Source organism: Macaca mulatta, chromosome 1, assembly GCF_049350105.2.
Source record: "Macaca mulatta isolate MMU2019108-1 chromosome 1, T2T-MMU8v2.0, whole genome shotgun sequence".
In the NCBI taxonomy this organism is placed as follows: domain Eukaryota; kingdom Metazoa; phylum Chordata; class Mammalia; order Primates; family Cercopithecidae; genus Macaca; species Macaca mulatta.
Window position 1 is genome coordinate 218,880,793 of NC_133406.1, and position 19,599 is coordinate 218,900,391.

At 54.9% G+C, this 19,599-nt stretch overlaps 1 protein-coding gene across 4 annotated transcripts in view; it reads left to right on the forward strand.

Moving 5' to 3' along the window:
* The window catches only part of WNT4 (Wnt family member 4), a 26,420-nt gene extending 10,950 nt beyond the window's left edge, over positions 1-15,470 (forward strand). For all 4 annotated transcript variants that reach the window (XM_001100814.5, XM_077970692.1, XM_077970686.1 and 1 more), the window contains exons 2-5: positions 3,391-3,626; positions 11,358-11,489; positions 11,581-11,723; positions 12,407-15,470. In XM_001100814.5, coding sequence (XP_001100814.1) covers positions 3,391-3,626; positions 11,358-11,489; positions 11,581-11,723; positions 12,407-12,874 — 979 coding nt within the window. In that variant the 3' untranslated portion in view covers positions 12,875-15,470. The remainder of the gene's footprint in view (positions 1-3,390; positions 3,627-11,357; positions 11,490-11,580; positions 11,724-12,406) is intronic.
* Positions 15,471-19,599: the final 4,129 nt, after the last annotated feature.

The window sequence follows — 19,599 nt, forward strand, 5'->3', positions numbered from 1 at the left end:
CCGACCTAGGGACACCTGTGGCCTCCTGAACGTGGACCTGGCCCACCGCCAGTAGCCGGGCTCTTGGCGCCCCCTGCAGGCCAAGAGCAACAGGTGGGACTAGCTCCACAGGCGACCCCTTGACTGGGCAGAGGCGGGAGAGCGCCCAGGCAGGGCTGAGGAGCCGGTGGGCCCTTCCCCTTCCAAATACAGCCTCTGCTGCGTCTCAGCCCCCTTCCTGCCCTTGTCTTCCCTCCAAGGGGCTCCGAGCCCTGCCTGGGCCTTGTCAGGACACCACCAGTCTGTGCATCCTCTGGGAACCACCAAGTAGATAGGAAGGAGGGGCGGGGAGGCCCCTGGGAGACCAGGAATGTGGGGGGTGGGGAGGGGAGGCTGGCCGTCCTTGGCCTGATACCACCTACTTCGCACTTGCCCCGCGCTGTGTACTTGCCCCCACAATTACCTGGCATCTAGGATGCACCCAGCTGACAACCAGGTGCATCACACAGCAAATCACGGGCATTCCTCTCAGCAGCCCTCTGGGTGAGAACCGTTATCTCCATTTACAGATAAGGAAAACCAGGCTCAGGCTCCACAGCCACGGGAAAAGGAACATCCTGGGGATCAATGCCACAGTGAGGAGGGCAGTGGCGTCCCTGAGTCAGAGCTCCCTATGGCTGAGAAGGAAACATCACCCATACTTACACAGACTGCTCTCGGGGCCAGCGCCTACCTGGCCTCCCAGCTGTATCTAAGGCACATTAAGTTAACCTCAGATGCCCACCAAACCCCGCTGGGACTGGGACTCAGGCACGTCCACTTTCAACAAACCCTGCACACATTTCTGATGCACAGCCAGATTCAAGAACCGTCACTTGGTCCAACTCACATACTTGACAAATAAAATTTAGCTGCCACCTGCAAACCTCCAGGGATAGGGAGACAGCCCCCCAACTGCACCCTGGCTAGCATCTTTGGGTTGAATAAACCCAGCTCCCAGCAGCTTCTGGCCACGGTGTCAATTCTAGTCTTTGAGCCGCACAGAGAATACTGTCTCTGCCCAAGGCTGTGAAGCCAGGCAAACGCCAGGTTCAAGTCCTGCTCAACCTCACCGGCTGTATGGCCCTGCACATGAGGTAAATTACTTAAAATGTCTGTGCCTCAGCTTCCTCTTCTTTCAAGTGGGAGTTGGTTGGCTGAGAGGATTAAATGCAATAAAGTAAAGTACTTAGCCCAGTCCCAAGTTCCATAGAAGTTAGCTCTTCTTATCTTTAGAAAGAATTCCTGTAAATAGGACTTTCTGTTTGCTTTTCTATTTGGTCACCATTCATTCATTCCCTCATTCAACAAAGGAATGGTGACTTCCTGCCTCATTGCCTCAGGCCAGTGTCAGGCCATCTCTCACACACAGATCCCTCTTGCTCCAGGCAGCAGTTCCTTCACTCAGACAGAACCAGTGGCCCCTTCTCTTATTACAGATGAGGAAACTGAGGCCCAGAGAGCAGTGACCTTCCCTTTATCCTTCTTCAAACAAGAAATTTGCGCAGCTTCCTTTATAAGATGCAACAGCTTCTTCACTGGCACCTCCAGAAGATCCCCAACGCTTGGGATACTCAGTGTGCTGGGCAAGCCCCTGCAGGAGGCCTGGCTCGCTGCAGAGTCTGGGGCAGCAGGAAACTCCAATCTGTGTGGCTGAGGCTGAAGGCAGAGCCAGGCCTGGAACCTCCTTCTGGCATGGGAAGGCCCCCCTCTCCATCTCTGGGGCCTCAGTGTGTCCACCTGTAAAACGAGGGGTCTGGGCCAGATCCCCTGTTGGGGAACATTGCTTAGGTGTGATTCTCTGCACTCTGTTGCTTCTCCAAGAACCTGGAAGGCAGCCCTTCCCTGGGAGGTGATCAGACGCATCTCCCACTCACCAGATGGGAAAGGGGGTCTTCCAGAGTCACCACTCAGCTCTCCTCTCCAGAGGCTGCCTCTTGTCCACCTACTATGTGCACTTGGCCCTGGCCAGAGACACTCAGGGGAAGGGTAGGGCAGGCTGAGGGGCAATGGTTAGAGCACAAGCCTCTGGGGTGTCCAGACCCGAGCTCTAATTCAGGTCTGCCCTTAGAGCTGGGTGACCTTGAGCCAGTCGCTCCACCTCTCTGAACAAGACCTGACACTTAATAAGTGCTCAGTTAATGCATGTTTCCCTTCCCTCAAGAGCGGTTCAGCTTCTCCCTCGTAGGGCCCTTCCCCAGCTCTGCTCCAATCCCAGTGAGCACTTTTATGTCTTGCTTCAAGTCTCTTTGCCTCCTGACCCAGATCACAGAGTGTCTGTCCTTAGATGAGTTAGGGCCTCCCAGGCCCCTTCAATGCCACGAAGGAGGACAGGCAGGAGAAAGACCTATAGGTGTGAAGGGATTGGAAGTTGAGCTCTCGCACTTGCTATCTGTGTGATCTTGGGCCTGTCACCCTCTTCATTTTAGAATCCATAAAATGGGCATAAGCATGATCACCTCATAGATTTGGGGTGAGGATGCAACAGGGCGAAGTGCAGCCATGGTGCACGGCACCTAGTCGGTGACCTGTAACTGTGGTGCTCTCTCTCGTCCTCCACTGAAATGGAAACATTCACAGGCCCCCTCCCGTATGTGCCTGGTCCCGGAGCACCTTCACAGAACTCCTCTCATTGAGATCATGATCCTCGCAATAACCCTCTGAGGAGCAGCCATCATTGCTCCATCTCCATAGAAACTCAAGGGGCAGAGGAGAGAGCATGCTGCACTTGGCTTTTGAACCCTCCATACAGCCGCCCACTCTCACCACCACCACCCATATCCTGACCATCCCTAGACCTCTAGCCCGTCACTGCCCTCATTGTCCCACCTCCAAAGGGTGGCAACAGTGCCACTGGTCTCCATCTGGTGGTCCTAGGATGTGGCTGGCAGTGAGGAACTTGGTCTTGTGGCCAGAAGGTGGGCCAAGGATCACTGGGGTTCCTGCCTAGGGCAGGGAAAGAGAGACCCTGGGCAGACAGCAGCTCCAGCCTCCTCGCTAGAGGGCATCTCGGCAAGGAATAGTGGGATCCCATAGCCAGGTCTGGGGTGACGTCCTGGCACAGACAGTGGCACGGGGGCCACCGGGGCAGGGAGGGATCCCATAGGGGCTCAATCAGCTTCACTCCCACTGCTGCTGCCTGCTTTGCCTAACTTGAGATAGAGGCCTTTTGTGGAAGACAGCATTTCCACTCCCTTGGTGCCCCTAGAGCTGGGCAGGAGGGCCTGTAACTGGATCAAGAGAGAAGTCAGCAGCCAGGCCCAGTCACTGGGACGAGTCAGTTCCCAGAGACCCAGGCTGGAGCGCAGGCCTGGTCCTGGGCCGGGAAAGATGAGGAGGTGGGCTCTGCATCACATGCCACCCTCTCCCCAGGTACCTGGCCAAGCTATCGTCAGTGGGGAGCATCTCAGAGGAGGAGACGTGTGAGAAACTCAAGGGCCTGATCCAGAGGCAGGTGCAGATGTGCAAGCGGAACCTGGAAGTCATGGACTCGGTGCGTCGCGGTGCCCAACTGGCCATTGAGGAGTGCCAGTACCAGTTCCGGAACCGGCGCTGGAACTGCTCCACACTCGACTCCCTGCCCGTCTTCGGCAAGGTGGTGACGCAAGGTGAGGGAAGGGCGTGCAGGGCTGCAGAGGAGCCTGCAGTGCCAGGGCGTGGGCCCAGCAGGAAATGAGATGCTTGTGAGCAACAGGGCTATTCCAGGTCATTTCTGAAGTAAAACCAACACAGGGCCCAAGTGAGGGCATAAAGGATGCAGAGCATTGGGGGCCCAGGACAGGAGGATGATCCAGATGGGAGGCGCATGTGGGATGGGGGCCATCGGAAGAGATGGCAGCTCTGTGCTGGGGCAGCACTGAGAAGCACGCCGTGTTTCCAGTGATGGCCTCCTGGAAGTGTAAGCAGGTAATGAAGGAAGAAACTGAAGCTCGGGCAGGGAACAGCACTGACTTGCCCAAGGTTCCTCAGAGGGAGAGGAGCAGTCAGGGCTTAGACCCGAGGCTCTAGATCCCTGGCCCGCTGCTCTTCCCACCCCAGCACTTGGCTTCCAGTATCTGGGCCCATCCCATTCCTTGGTACATCTGACCAACCTTATTGTGCACCTCCAGCACGGCCAGCCCTGAGATACAGGGATGTGCAGAAACAGAGGCACATGGAGGTTAAGTAACTTGCCCAAGGTCACAGAACTAGAAAGTGGCAGAGCCAGGACTCAACCCCAGGCAGTCCCGCTACCAGGTCTGTGGTCTTACCCTCAACAAGGAAACGCTGTGATCAAGGGGCCAGGGGAGACTGTGGGAGCACAGAGTGGACACCACCCCTCGCTGGGGCTGGGATGCTCAGGGAAGGCTTTTCCGAGGAGACTGGCCCTCAGCTGAGACCAGAAATGTGAGATGGCATTAAGCCAAAGACAGGGGGGCCAGGGCATAGAGAACGGTCTATGGAACTGGAAGTCTCCTCTGGAGGTCGCCAGCCAAGCTCCTGCCCTCGAGGAAGTTCTCTAAACTATGGGCCCCTTTTTCTACTTCCTGAGCATGAAACTGACACTTCCGAGTCACTAACCATCGACAGGGCCCTTTGACTTGCTCAGGCAGCAGGAAGGGGTTGCCTGGGCCAACCCTTCTCCTGGCACCTGTGGTCCTGGACGGCCGGGGCTGCTGGGCTTGTGGCAAACCATTTGGATGTTGCTGGAAACCAACTGTGATAGAAATTTGGAAGCCGTTCTCCTAAGAGCTGGCAGGGGCCAAAAAGGCATGATCTCGCTTGGCATTGCTGAACATCACTGCTCTGGAAAAGCAACAGAGACCCAGTGAGCCTAGCCTGGCAGTGGAGGATCTCCCAGGATGACAGTGCTGCCTCCAGGCAGGAAGGGCTGCCTGGTCGATGGGGCCCCAGAACCAGCCTCAAACAGCAGCTCATGAGCCTGGGAAGCCCTTGGACAGAGCAGGTGTGTCTTGGACAGATTGGTGGATAGACTGGCAGCGTTTCATATGGCAGGCTGTCACCCTCTCCCACTCCTCCCTTCGCACATGCAACATCCTCTACCCCAAACACCCAAGCCCCCTTCTTGAGGGCTCAGCAGTTCCCTCCTCCACGACACCTTCTCAGCTCTTCCCTCTGGGCTCCAAAGCTCTTTGTTCTTCCTGTGGGATTTTTTTTGAATCATAATTTCAAACTTACAGAAGAGTTGCAAAAGTAGGACAAGGAACTCCTATATCCTCTTCACTTGATTCAGCAACCGCTTACATTTTCACCCATTTGCTTTGTTATTCTCTATTTCTATATATACACACATCTTTTTATCTACACCATTTGTGTTCACGCTGCTTCTAGCACACCTTTTAGACTGAAATGCTTATCTCCTCACCCGACTCCACTCCCCCATCACTAGGACTCGGACCCTTCGAAGGCAAGGGTCATGGCTCATTGACCTGTTTCTTGGCACATGGCAAAGCCTGGCATGGAGGAGACAGTTAGTGGATGTCATCTAATGACAGAAAGCAGGTCGGGGGAAAGGAATCAAAGAGGCAAGGAAGGGGGTAGCCTGGGCCAATGCTGGCCTGAAGTCATCGTGGGTACTCGGGACCCTGTGAGAAGCCCTCCTTACCTTTGGGGGAGGAACCAAGGGGGTACCCAGCACTGGCTCAGCAAGTTCTGAGGGACGCTGAGATTCCTACTAGGCCTGGGTGGTACCTGCTCTGGACTAAAGTCTGAGTGGTAGAGTCGAATGTCCAGCCCCCTTTGGAGAGGGACATGTCAAGGTGCCGAGACTAGGCCAGTCACACCTGGCAGGTACCAGTAGCACTTGGAGAAGGAGGCTGAGCTCTGCCCACGCATCAGACTCCTCCTTTTTGCATTTGAGGTTTTCTTCCCTAGTAAAATTCCTCTTGGAAACTTCTTAATTTGTCTCCAGTGACTAAGAGGAAAAGGGGCTCGTCCCTCCTGAGGTCCGAGAGCGAAGCACTGCTCTCAGAAGGTCCAGGGACTGGCTGGTGAGGCAGATGGAGGAAGGGTGAGGCCGAGGATGGCCTGGGACAAGTGCCTGCGCTCCCCTGAGCATCTGTGTCCTTGCCTGGCAACAAGGCCACACGGAGGCCCACCTCATGAGGCTGTCACGAAGATACAGTGGCCTCACGCATGGGAAGCACTTCGTGTAGACACACCTCCCATCACCAGCTCCTGTCATCTACAGCAGCCCGTGTAAGCGGGCCTCACTCACATGCCCAGCTTTCAGGACCGGGGGCATGGCCAGAGCCTGCATACATGAGCCACCTGGCTGGGTCATGGCGTCAGACGTGGAAGACAAAGCTAGCAGGCCAGACCAGACCCACCCCAGGGTCTGAGAGGAGAGAAGGAGCCCCCATTTGCTGAGGGCCTGTGGTGTGCTATTACATCAGGTCATTCTCGTGACACTCTGAGTTTATAGTGCTGTTCTCCGACATCACAGGTGAGAAAGAAGACTTGGCAAGCAGAGGGCGGTAACACCCCCAGCCCTGGGCCTGCCAACTCTTGGCTGGGAGATTCTGGGCAAGGTCTATGCCCTCTCTAAATCCCAGTGTCCTCCTTGACCACCCCAGGACCAGCCTCCTAGGATTCCCGTGAGGATCAGAGAGATGATGCCTAGGAAGGACTAACTGACCCCCACATGGCTCAGGGGTGGGGGGCTCTCCCACTGCCAGCACTGCCCCAGGTCTCACAGCCTCCCCTGCTCCTGGCCTGGAGGCAAGATGGACAGTGAAATAATCATGAACAATGAGGGAGGTGTGTAATTTGGGGCAAAACTGTGTGCTCTAGGCTGAACATCTACCAAAAATTTGGTAATGTAGCTGGCATAGCTGGGAGGGCGGGGATTGGTGGTTCTTGGCTGAGCAGGTATTCAGGGCTAGATGAGGGATGGCCTCTGTGTTTTAGTCACTACTTAATCCCAAGCCCTAGAACAGGACTTGCACATAATAGGTAACCAACAAATATTAAAATATTAAATGAGCAGGACCTGCATATAATAGGCAACTGATAAATATTGAATGAATTGTTAAATACTGAACTGATAAATATCAAATAAACCAATAAATATCGAATGAACCAACGGGTGTGAGGGTGGGAGGGAGGCCATAGCACCAGGCAAAGGTGTGCCTGGGCAGGGTAGGAGAGGCAGGAAAGGCAGTAACAACAACCCTTCTCCTGCTGTCCTCCATTTGTAGACAGCACTGGGCCTCCTCTGCCTCTACTGTGTCTTATTCTACGACCTTGAGCAAATCCCTATCCTGAGACGAGGGACTTGATGAATTCTAAGGCCCCCTCAGGGTTTGACTGCTGTGGCTGGGAGGCCATGTGGTGCCCTGGCCATCGCAAAGTGAGGGTCCAAACCCAGGCCTGTCTGTCCATTCCCCATGTCTAAACCATCTAGGACACCTTCCTAACTGTGGCACCACCTGGACCTAAGAAGTAAATGCTCTGTGGTCTTGGGTGTCCCTCACTAGAACCTGTGCTCTCACCTTTGTCCTCAATATTGGCATCACACTGGACCCAATGATGGGGAGAACATTTTTTTCTCCTGGGTTACCTCTGTGACCCAGCCTTTTGATGCTATAAGTTACAGAAGATCTGGGGAGGAGGTACCCCCGAGATACTCCCACACTGGGAAAGCCTTGAGGCTGCAGTGGCCAGACACACACAAGACAATTAGAAGATAAAGCTTGGGACATCCTGATTCTGACCACATGGGGCAGGGAGGCAGAGAGGTGCAAAGTCTGGCCTGCCGGGGTGGCATTATTATCCTTATGTTAGAGTTGAGAACACTCAACTCAGGAAGGCTCAGAAAGAAAGGTCACACTGCTAGTGAGAATGCAATACAACTTTGGCTCTGAAACCTTCGCTCTTTCCCTGATCCTGTATTGTCTCTTACATCTAAAGGGGCTTCCTGGAGCTGGTTTCAAGAAAAGGTGGGTTTTTGCACATCCAAGAGAGTAAAGGAATCTGGAAAGGCAGACTGGGCAGGGATAGAGGTTGGAGAACGGGGGATAAGGTTATCCTGGGAGACAGTGCCTATCCTGCCCCACCTCCCCAGGACTCCAGCTGGGCCTCACCTCTACCAAGATACCTGCCCTGGCACCCAGGGGATCAGCAAGCCTATGGCTTCATTGCCAGTCCAACTCAGCCTTAGCCAGTTCTCCAAACACTCCTAACTACTTCCTTCTCCCGTATCTGGGAAAGACTTCACAAGTGATATGCTATGAAGGGCACAGGCCTTGAGTCTGACAAGCCTTGGTTCCAATCCCCACTTGGCCATTTACTGCCTGAGGGAGCCAGGGCAAGACACCAAGCCTCTCACCTTTTCTTCTATAGAGCAGAGCTGTAGAGAGCTCATTGCTAAGGCTGTCATGAGCCTTGGACAGCACATAGCAGGCCCTCAGAAAGAGTGGCCGTTAGTGGATTTACAGGTTAACTGAATTCCCAGCCCCAAGCAGCCTTAGCACCTTGGAAAAGGTGGCATTGAGGCTGGACCCAGAGGACACACAGTATTTAGACCTGTGACATCAGGGGCCAGGGGTGCTCTAGGAATAAGAAACAGCAGGAAGAAATGAGCTGGGTGTGGGAAGGGGCAAATGGCTGTATGAAAACGGAAGAAGTCACCATAGAGTTCTGCCTTACCCTGGCCCCTGGCCCAGGAAAGGACAAGGCAAGGATTGCCTTCCTCCCTCAAAAAGTCCCTGGCCAGGGAGCAGGATCTGCCACCTTGCTAGGGAAGCTCTGCTGCTACCCACCCAGGTGGACCACCGTTCTTTCTCTATGTCTGAGTGGCCCCTGGGGAGAGTGCTCTGCCAGGTCCTCCTCAAGTGAGCAGGGCTCCAGCCTGGGCACCTGGGCAGAGGTGAGGAACTGGGAAGGGCCACCACCCTGGAGTCCAAGGGCTGGAAGCCAGAACCAGGTAGAGAAGGCTGGAGGAGCTGCCATCAGCTTTAGAGGCACTGATGCTTGCCTACATCTTCCAGGCTTTCTGGGGCCTGCTGTGCTGAGCCCAGAGGCCAGCTGCTCACCGTCCCCCAATAAAGAACCCACAGAGAGAACTGGGCTTGTCCTACAGCATGTGAAGTTTGGGGTGGACCTAAGGAAGCCCTTCTTGGCTCCATATGTGGGAGGTGGAATCAACTGCATGTGTATTCCCAGGGGCTCAGGGCCTCTGGGAGGCAGAATAATGTCAAGTTTGAAAGCTCTGGAGTCTGGCTGCCTGGGTTCAAATTCTAACTCCACCACTTCCTGGCTGGGGTATTGTTGGACAAGTTGCTTTACCACTCAGTGCCTCAGTTTCTCCATCTGTCAAAGATGGATAAAAAGTATCTACTTCTTAGGGTTGTTGGGACAAGTATATAACACATGTGAAGTGCTTAGACAGAGCCCAGCACATGGTAAACCGTCTCTAAGCTTTAGGTCGTTAATCTTCCTTCCAGAATCTCTTCCTTCAGGCCCAGTCCTGATATGAGAAAACAGTGTTCTTGTTCCCAAAGCCAGGGCAAAAGGAACCTGGGAGTCTCAGTGGATGAATGTTGGTTTGGGGAATGAGGCAGAGGTCTCTCTGAGCAACCTCCCTGGGGGCCCTGCACCCCAGGGACCCCCAGTACACAGGGGAGATCAGCCTGGGGCTGGGGTTGGGCTGGGGTGGCCTGGGAGCCAAGACCAGCAGAGGAGGAAGGACCATGCGAGGCCAGGCTGAGGCGACCCGCCAGTCTCGTCAGCCAGCCCCGTCTCCTGCTTTGACTTCCCTTCCCCCTTGGTCTTTGGGGCAAAGATTTGTGCTGGTTCAGGCCTGGAAATACCAGAAATACCAGAAACTGAAGTCGTCTCTCTTTGGGCGGCCACAGCATAAAACCAACCAACATGATCCTGCTATTAACCTCGATTAACTTGGAGAAGACTCTGTCTCAGGCTGTCGAGGCTCCATTGCTCCAGCCAAGCCCCCCAATGCTGGCCCAAAATGGCCAAGCCAGGGTGGAGGGTGGGCAGTGGAGAGTGGGTGGTGGGCACTATCGCCAGCTCAAGGGCCGAACCAAGAACAGGGCGTCCTGAGTGGTCGGGGACTGAGCTGCCTCCCACCCCAGTGCTCGGCCTCTACAGCCTCTGTCCACAGACACGGGCACAGAGAAGGTGATTGTTTCCATCTGACCACGGTGACTGCTCCCTGGGGCAGCCGAGAGCACAGGCCTGGGTGTCACAGAGGTAACTGCCAACCATGGGGCCAAAGCCTGCCCCCTCCACTCCTGTGGACACAGACACTCCGACAAGAGACAGAAGGACAGTCACAGCATACAGAGGCCCTCCTCACAGGGCCCAGGAGGGGAGCATGGTCTGCTGTCTGGTCACGCACCCAGCCGGCCATGCATACTCCAGCTCGCACACTGCCCCCCACCTCCAGAAAGAGAGTCCACAACAGCTACACCCCCAAGGCACAGTTCTTAGGAGGATAAAAACATCCATTCAGGCAGGGGACGAGGGCCGAGGGCCGGCACCAAAATAGAATCACTGAGAAGTCATGGGGCAGAGGCGGTCAGACGTGTGCTTGAGTCTTGGTTCTGTGGCTTTCTGGCTGGGTGACTGGGACCAAATCCCTTCCCCGGCTGATCCTCCATTTCTCCATCTATAAAATGGGGGACAATGAAGCCCCCAGTGGTGGAGGGCTTATGCGTAATAGGTATCTCCTAATTAGCCACAATAGGGGTTAGGGGTTACGTAGAAGCTGTTGTTATTATGGTTTACTCTAAGGAAGCAAGACATTTTCAGAAACAGGCCCAGTCTCAGAGGAAGGGGCAAGATCATAAGGTAGGGTGACTCCAGTGGGGCCAGCTGGGGAACAGGCCAGAAAAGGAAGCCAGACCTGAGTTTATAGTCCAGGCCTTCTTCCTACCTGCAGCCTTGGCAAGCCAGTTCACCTCTCCCAGCCTGTCTGGTCTTCCATAAACCTTCACAAACCTTCTGGGGAGGGAGTGAGAACAGCTTCCCACAGGAGCTGGGAACATAGGCTCTGAAGCCAGACTATCTGCTGGCTCAGTGACCTCGGAAAAGCCCCCAAGACTCTGTTTAAATGGAGATGGTAACAGTCCTTGCCTTCTGGGGTGGTTGTGAGGATGACAGGATCTGCCTGTGTGAAGAGCCCTAAGCCATGCTCTGGTAAAGGAAGCAGATTCAGCTATTGGTGTGATAAGCACAAGCACCTTCCTGATTTCTGCCGTCTTGCTCCCTTCTGGCCTCCAGCAAGCAGGAGGCCCCATATGCCCCTCCCCCTCTACAAAGGCGGGTGCAGGGAGGAGCCCTGGGACCCAGCCCTGCCCTCCATCTGCCTCCCACAGGGACTCGGGAGGCGGCCTTCGTGTACGCCATCTCTTCGGCAGGTGTGGCCTTTGCAGTGACGCGGGCGTGCAGCAGTGGGGAGCTGGAGAAGTGTGGCTGTGACCGGACGGTGCACGGGGTCAGCCCACAGGGTAGGTGCAGGAGGTGGTCAGAGTGGGAGGGCAGGGGGCATGACCTTGGCCCTCACTCACCACAACCCTCTCTGTGCCCACCACACCCCAGGCTTCCAGTGGTCAGGATGCTCTGACAACATCGCCTACGGTGTGGCCTTCTCACAGTCGTTTGTGGATGTGCGGGAGAGAAGCAAGGGGGCCTCGTCCAGCAGAGCCCTCATGAACCTCCACAACAATGAGGCCGGCAGGAAGGTAGTATGGTGCTACCAAAAGCGGGGTAGGGATAGCGTGCGCAGGGCCTCACATACTCTCCCACCCACATGGCCACTCAGAAAACATTTGTGCAGGCTCTCACCAGCACCTGGCACCTCTGTAGGCCAGTGGGGTTCAGGACAGGCCATGTGGGGGTGCAGACAGGCGGGCAGGTGTTACAGACAGGGTAAGTGGCCCCCTCCATACATATGGCCCCCCACACACATACATACATGTGTGTCCATCCCTGTCTCTCATACACATTGACTCCCCAAAAGAGCAGCAGAGCTAGGATGTGAACCTTTCTCCCCATCACCATGAAGATCGTGTGCCTATAACGCCACCTGCCTTCTGGATGCCTACTCCCCAAGGTTCCTACAGAAGTTAAATGCAGCAGTGCTCTCCCTACCCAGCACCTGTCACTCACTGTTGATAGGACACCACCCTTAGTGCTTCTCTTTCATCAACTCCCAGTGCCCCAAGTGCAGGGACAGTACCTTGTTCACCTGTCACAACACTGCTTAGCAGCCCAGTACCGCATAATTCATAAGAGGAGGTACAACAGCAAATCTGACTGCAGCGTCGGCCCCAGGGCACCAACAGTCCACTGTCAGCCTCCAGGGCCCCTCCCCGCCTCCCCTTGCCATCTCCTGATGGCCCCTCTCCCCTACCCTCTCCCACAGGCCATCCTGACACACATGCGGGTGGAATGCAAGTGCCACGGGGTGTCAGGCTCCTGTGAGGTAAAGACGTGCTGGCGAGCCGTGCCGCCCTTCCGCCAGGTGGGTCACGCACTGAAGGAGAAGTTTGATGGTGCCACTGAGGTGGAGCCACGCCGCGTGGGCTCCTCCAGGGCACTGGTGCCACGCAATGCACAGTTCAAGCCGCACACAGATGAGGACCTGGTGTACTTGGAGCCCAGCCCCGACTTCTGCGAGCAGGACATGCGCAGCGGCGTGCTGGGCACGAGGGGCCGCACATGCAACAAGACGTCCAAGGCCATCGACGGCTGTGAGCTGCTGTGCTGTGGCCGCGGCTTCCACACGGCGCAGGTGGAGCTGGCTGAACGCTGCAGCTGCAAATTCCACTGGTGCTGCTTCGTCAAGTGCCGGCAGTGCCAGCGGCTCGTGGAGTTGCACACGTGCCGATGACCGCTTGCCTAGCCCTGCGCCAGCAACCACCTAGTGGCCCAGGGAAGGCCGATAATTTAAACAGTCTCCCACCACCTACCCCAAGAGATACTGGTTGTATTTTTTGTTTTGGTTTGGTTTTTGGGTCCTCATGTTATTTATTGCCGAAACCAGGCAGGCAACCCCAAGGGCACCAACCAGGGCCTCCCCAAAGCCTGGGCCTTTGTGGCCGCCACTGACCAAAGGGACCTTGCTCGTGCCTCTGGCTGCCCATATGTGGCTGCCACTGACCACTCAGTTGTTATCTGTGTCCATTTTTCTACTTGCAGACTTAAGGTGGAGTAACAAGGAGTATTACCACCACATGGCTACTGACCATGTCATCGGGGAAGAGGGGGCCTTATGGCAGGGAAAATAGGTACCGTCTTGATGGAAGTCACACCCTCTGGAAAAAAGAACTCTCAACTCTCCAGCACACATACACATGGACTCCTGGCAGCTTGAGCCTAGAAGCCATGTCTCTCAAATGCCCTGAGAAAGGGAACAAGCAGATACCAGGTCAAGGGCAGGAGGTTCATTTCAGCCTTCACATGGACAGCTAGAGGTTCAATCTCTGTGGGTCCTTCCAGGCAAAAGGAGGGAGGTGAGAGCAAGAGAAGGCTGAAGTCCCACCCTAGAGCCCAGCCTGCCCCCTGGGCGGAGGAAACTTAACCACTCCCCAGACCCACCTAAGCAGGCATATAGGCTGCCATCCTGGACCAGGGATCCTGGCTGTGCTTTTGCAGTCATGCCCCTGAGTCACCTTTCACAGTGCTGTTCCTCCATGAAACTGAAAAAGGAAACCACACACACACACACACACACACACGCACATGTGCAAGAGAGAGGGAGGAAAGGGCTGTGCAATAAAGTCCTCTGCCATTATCTTACTCAACACAATTTATTGGGCAAATACTACGTGTTCTAGGCCCTGTACGGACCATCTCACTTGATGGCCTCAACAGTCCTGGGAAGCAGACAAAACAGGAATGCTAATGCCCATCTGACAGCAGAGAGGGCAATGCTCACCAGACCTCACAGCAAGCTTGATGGAGAGGTAGGGCCAGAAGAGTCCTCCAGCCAAGCCTCCTCCTTGGTTCTTGTACCCTAAGGCACATAAACTGCAGGTCTTCTTGGGTCTGAGCCTGGGGCGGGGAGTTCTGGCTGGAGGAAAAGGGGCAGGGAAGCAGCAGGAGTCAAAGATCACAGGCTGAGCTGGAGTCCACATGGTTCCTGAGGGCAGAACAGGCTCTGAGGAAAGACGTGAACAGCTGGAAGGTTGACAGTGAGGTCTCAGCAGTGTGGCGCACCCATCCCCAGCGTATCTGGGTCCCTGGGGTCCCAGGTACCATGGTTACTGCAAGATTTCCCAAGAGACAGCACCAGCAACCTGGGCCTGACCCTGTGCAACCGCCAAACCATCAGGAGCCCCGCCCAGGCTTGTGAGCAGGACATGCACGAAGCAAGACCTTGCCCCTGACCCAACTGCTTCTCAGATGGGCTTCCAATCACCAGAGGAAGTTGCTGTCAGCCCAGTTTCCAGACTGCCCCCACACTGGGGCTCTAAGTTTCAGGTCTGAGATCTTACGCTCTGTGATCCCCCATTTGGGGTTCCCAGACTCCAAGCTCCTGACTCCTGTGTTCAGTGGCTGAATTCAACGTCCGAGATTTGGAATATGGGCTCCAGCCTGCAGAAACTCCTCTCCAGGCATTATGGTTTGTGCCTCCTAGTGTTGGCTCCCTCATGAAAAGAGGGTCAACACCCTTGGCCCCCAGCCAAGATCTCTGCTCAGTGTCCACACAAGGAGGAAGCCAAAACCAAGTGAGGTGCTGGAGCCACATTCAAACGTGGGGATAATCTTGGAGCAAGCCAGCTCTGATGTGGATGAAAGCTGAGCCAACTGTCGCCACAGCTGCCCAGCTGGGTCCACTGCTCCTCTGGCTGGCTGTTCAGCTGTCCACTAAGCCCAGGAAAAATACTATCCCTCACTAGCAGAGGCCAGACCCAGTGAGAGGGAACAGTGAGGACCCCTCCCCTCCCAGAGACGAGCTGAGCCACTCTCCCCATGCAGAGAACAGTGGGTCCAGGTTGGATGCTGGTATGATGGGAACTGCCCTTTTCACCTGCCAGGGAGTTCCTAAAGCTGATCTTCCTGGGGTTCTGAAGGTTGCAACCTAGTTAATCAGACCAGATTCTAGGAACCACTACCCAGGCCGACCACCGCCAGTGCTGCAGAGGTCAAAGAAATCCACAGCCACAGGACAAGGAGCTTCTTTGGACATGCCCAGCTCCAAACTGTCCCGGGGGAACTGGCACAGCCCTTACATAGTCCACCCCCTCTTGGCCTCACTGTGGCCTGGAAATTGGCCAGAAGGTCCACATCCTGCCCAAACCACTCTCCTCTCATCCCAAGGCAAAGGTGATGCCCTGAGGCCTAGGGCTGGATAAACCCCAGCTCTGGATGCTGCTAACCCACTCTGCTGCCCCACCCCATCCTCCAATTTTTATACTAGGCTCTTTGCCATTGTGACGTCCCCATGACATAGTCTGATGCACGATAAAACAATTATTTCTTTATCTTGCAATTGTGACAGTGACTTTTTTTATAGAATAGGGAGAAGAGACTTGGAGAAGGTCATGGGAATAGCAGATAAATAGTAGCAAATTCTATATATAGGGGCCCTTTTGCCTTCTTAATAGGTGGTTTGAGGGCCACAAGAACCTACCTGCATGCTTTCTGAAACTTCCTGCTCACAAAGGCTTCTTCATGTGCGTTTCACTGGGTCATGACCAGCTACTTAAACCTTGGCCTAGTCAGATCTTTCAAGAGTATGGATGACGGCCTGACTGAGTAGAGGGCCTGGTAAACTGGGTACTGACATGGGAGGTAGGGGACGAGGGAAAAGGACTTAGCTTCTATCCTGAGACATGGGAATCCAAGGACTATGGCTTACAGGTAAACTCCAGAATTAGAACCCAGTTAGAATAAGGAAACTGGGTGGAAAACTTCATGTAACTCAAGTCTAAAGCCACAGCCAAGGGAACTCGTTGCTGATGGGGAGATCCAGGGTGGCTTCTCAGGAACCTCCCTTCTAACTGAGTGAAGTCCTTATTCTTACCAAAGCAGGCCACGGCCTGTCCCCGACCCCCGCCGCAGCAAATTCACAGCAGCCGAGGAGTGGGGAGGCTGCTGAGTGCTCAGCTTTCCAAAAGCTTAGCGGGGTAAAGAGCTAAAGGAAAGTGCTTTCAGGACAGCAGGGGTGCTTATGAATTGTAAAGAATAGGGGGCAGGGGCATAATAGACAAATGGAGGTCCCGGGACACGGTCTAGAGTACAGGTGGACAAAAAAGGACACCTCATCCTCAAAATCGCAGAGAGAGGGGATAGAGGGTACAAGAAGAGCAAATAAGTCAAGGTTAGCAACATGGTGACACTCCACCTCTACAAAAAAATTCAAAAATTAATGTAGCACGGTGGCACACACCTGTAGTTTCAGCTTCTCAGGAGGCTGAGGAGTGGGGATCACTTGAGCCTGGGGGACAGAAGTTGCAGTGAGCTGAGACTGCATCACTGCACTCCAGTCTAGGCGACAGGGCAAGACCCTGTCTCAAAACAAAATGAAATCAAGAAGTCAAGGTGACCATGGTGGATCATTTTCTAGACTATGCAAATGTCCCAGGATTTGCCATCAGATAGACCTGGTTTGGATCCCAGCGTTGTCGTTTCTTCACTAGATAAAACCTCGGATAATTCGTCATCCTCTCCCAGCCTCACTTCTTCATCTGTAAAATGGGCCTGTCCCACCCGCTTACACACACACTTCAATAGGGCTAGATAATAATAGAATCTATTTGTTGGGGTGTTAAATACGAGAACATCTGTCAAGTGCAACAACTCTTCTAGAAAGCTGCTGGCTCCTTTGCCCAAATGCCCTCGCCTCAATTGCTGCCCTGAGCTCCCTCGCACCTTCTCTAATTCTCCCTCTCCTTGTGTCTACCCTCCCAGACAACTCTCACTGGAAATATTACTATTCCCTTTTCAGGAACCCAGGAGGCAGTGAAGGTCACGGCAGTTAAGGTCACAGTAAGATGAAGGGGGCAGGAGGGGGATGAAACGAGGAGTGGCTCGATCCCTCTAATTCACATGGAACAGGTTGGGGGCTGAGGCAGGTGCCCCAAGACTTTGGCCCTACCCAGAGCTCAGAAGCAGGCAGATCTCTACCCAAAGTAGAAAACCCCAGGTAGGAGAGCAGAGAATCCCAGGAGCCAGGATACCCAGGCAGTAGCCAACAAGGTTATGGCAAAGCTGTCCCTACGCACCAGCTGGAAGGGCTGACTGAGATCCCAATGTCTGGGAAAAGCAGGGCAAGGCCAGAGAGCAGGGCCAAGTCGGAAGTGCAGACAGGAGTGCCAGAGCTGCAGGAAAGGGTGTAGTGGGCCCCAAGTGCTCTGTCTGTGGGGACGGAAGAAAGGCTTTCAGGCTCCCAGGCTGGGTCCGCTTGCAGAGAGCCTATGTCCAGGCTCCATCCTTGTAGCTGCCCTCAGAGTTTGGGCCTGAAGTTCTCTGGGAGAGCTATGAAAATGCAGTGACAAAGCAGACCTCCTTCTCAGCCTCTTCCTGAGAACAACCAGTCCATGGGAAGTCTGGGGAGCAGCAGAGGCCAAGCAAAGGCCAGAGAACACAGGAAAACAGGACAGAAGGGAAGTCTAGGAACTAGACAACTGCGGGAGACTAAGAAAGGCTAGACACAGAGTGAGGAAAAGGCAGAGAGGGAGGACAGATGTGAGGAAGACAGGGATAAAGAGATAAGAGGAGAGAAGATGCTGCGGGAGCTCAGAGCAGCGACTGAGGTGAGGGCGTCTGGGCAAAGGAGGCCAGCAGCTTCCTAGTAAGAGGAGAAAAGTGCTGAGCTTCAGGAGAAAGTGTCTGATTCAGAAAGGGAGCTGGGGAGGTGCAGTCTGAGGCATGTGGGGGAGGGGTGTGTGGAACACGGCCTGGCCTGGCCCAGTCGATGACTTCATAAGCATCTCCCCCAATTCCTTCCTGAGCCGCCAGTCCTGGTGACCCCTGCCCACATCTCAAGGGTCTAGGCCAAGCAGGCGCTGACAGGGGAGAGAAGGGGCCCTTCTGGGCCAGGCCCCCAAGCCTGGCACAGTGCCTGCTGCGGGAGGAGGGGACTAGAGGCCCAGCCCTTGTCAGCATCCCGGCCGGCACTTCGGAGGCAATTAGCAGCCCAGCTGAGCTAATCCCCCGCCTGGCGAGGCCAACACAAACAGGCCCAGACCGGGTGCACACTCGCCTCCCTGTTTGCTGAGGGGCTCGGTGGTCCGCCAAGAACAACACCAATAACCCAGGGCCTTCTCTAGGTTAAGAAGAGGACCGGGGCCTGCTGAAGAGCTGACAGTGCCCGACAGAGCACACTCTGGCCAGGTGCCCTGGCCGCCCCAGAAAGGCAGCCACTGTTCCCAAGCCTTGGGCCAGTCGGGAAGAGGAAGCTGGACACAAGGAGCCATGTATTCCAATTCAGCACACACCCCACCTCCTCGTGCCACCTGTGAGGAAGAAGGCCTCATGCAAGCTTGTGCCACCTTGGCCAGCCCAACAACTGAGACCAGCAAGGGCTGGGCCCTCTGGTCAGGACCCAAGGATTACAGGCTCAATGCTGGACAGGGAAAGGCCAGAGGCAACTCAGACCTGGCCCCTGCCCTCAAGGAGCTCAGTCAAGCCAGAGAACAGATTCTGTGTATGACCTTGGAGCAGTGCCAGTCTCTAGCCCCACCAGCACCCCAAGACTTGGGAAGGCTAAGGTAGAACCCTCAAAACAAAGGGAAAGGGGGACCCAGGAGAAGGAACTGAGGCCCAGAGACTGATCACTGTGGAAGATGGTGCAAAAGCCAGCGGGAAGGACCCAGGACAGGCTTTGCCAGACTGGTCCTGGACCAGGCAGTGGCTCCTCTGGGCTTAATTAGCTCAACTCGGCAGCCACTGGGAGAACGCAGGCCCCAGGCATGGCCCTTCTCATGTAGCCCCACTTCTTTTTGAGGCAGAGTCTCACTCCATCATCCAGGCTGGAGTGCAGTGGCACAATAATGGCTCACTGCAACCTCTGCCTCGTGGGTTCAGGCGATTCTCCTGCCTCAGCCTCCCAAGTGGCTGGGATTCCAGGCACCCAGAGTTTCACCATGTTGGTCAGGCTGGTCTCAAACCCCTGACCTCAAGAAATCCACCTGCCTCAGCCTCCCAAAGTGCTGGGATTACAGGCGTGAGCCACCGCACCCAGCCTAGCCCCGCTTCTTGATTCCAGACCAACTCCACTTTCGTCAGCCCTGATCCCCCTTTGAGCCAAAGCCTCCATCCTCAATTTGGTTCCTCACCTACCCAAGGACTCCCTTTTTTTCATAAGTCCTCACAGGCCTCGTGCCAGATATAAGGGTCAAAAATGGACTTTGTAGCAACATCAGGAACAGTTGCCTCCTTGAAGCTTCTAGTTGAGAAAGCAACAGACATGACCTCCCTGAGACAGCGATGCAGGACACTACTAATTATCAATACTCAACACCACACCATCTACTGAGCAACTCACCGACTGTGGGTCAGGCCTGCACTAAAGCACCATTTACTAGCATTATCCCATGTCATGTTCATAGGCAAGCAAGTGAACACAAACATTTCCTATCAGATAAACCAACTGAGAGGCAGGTGTAG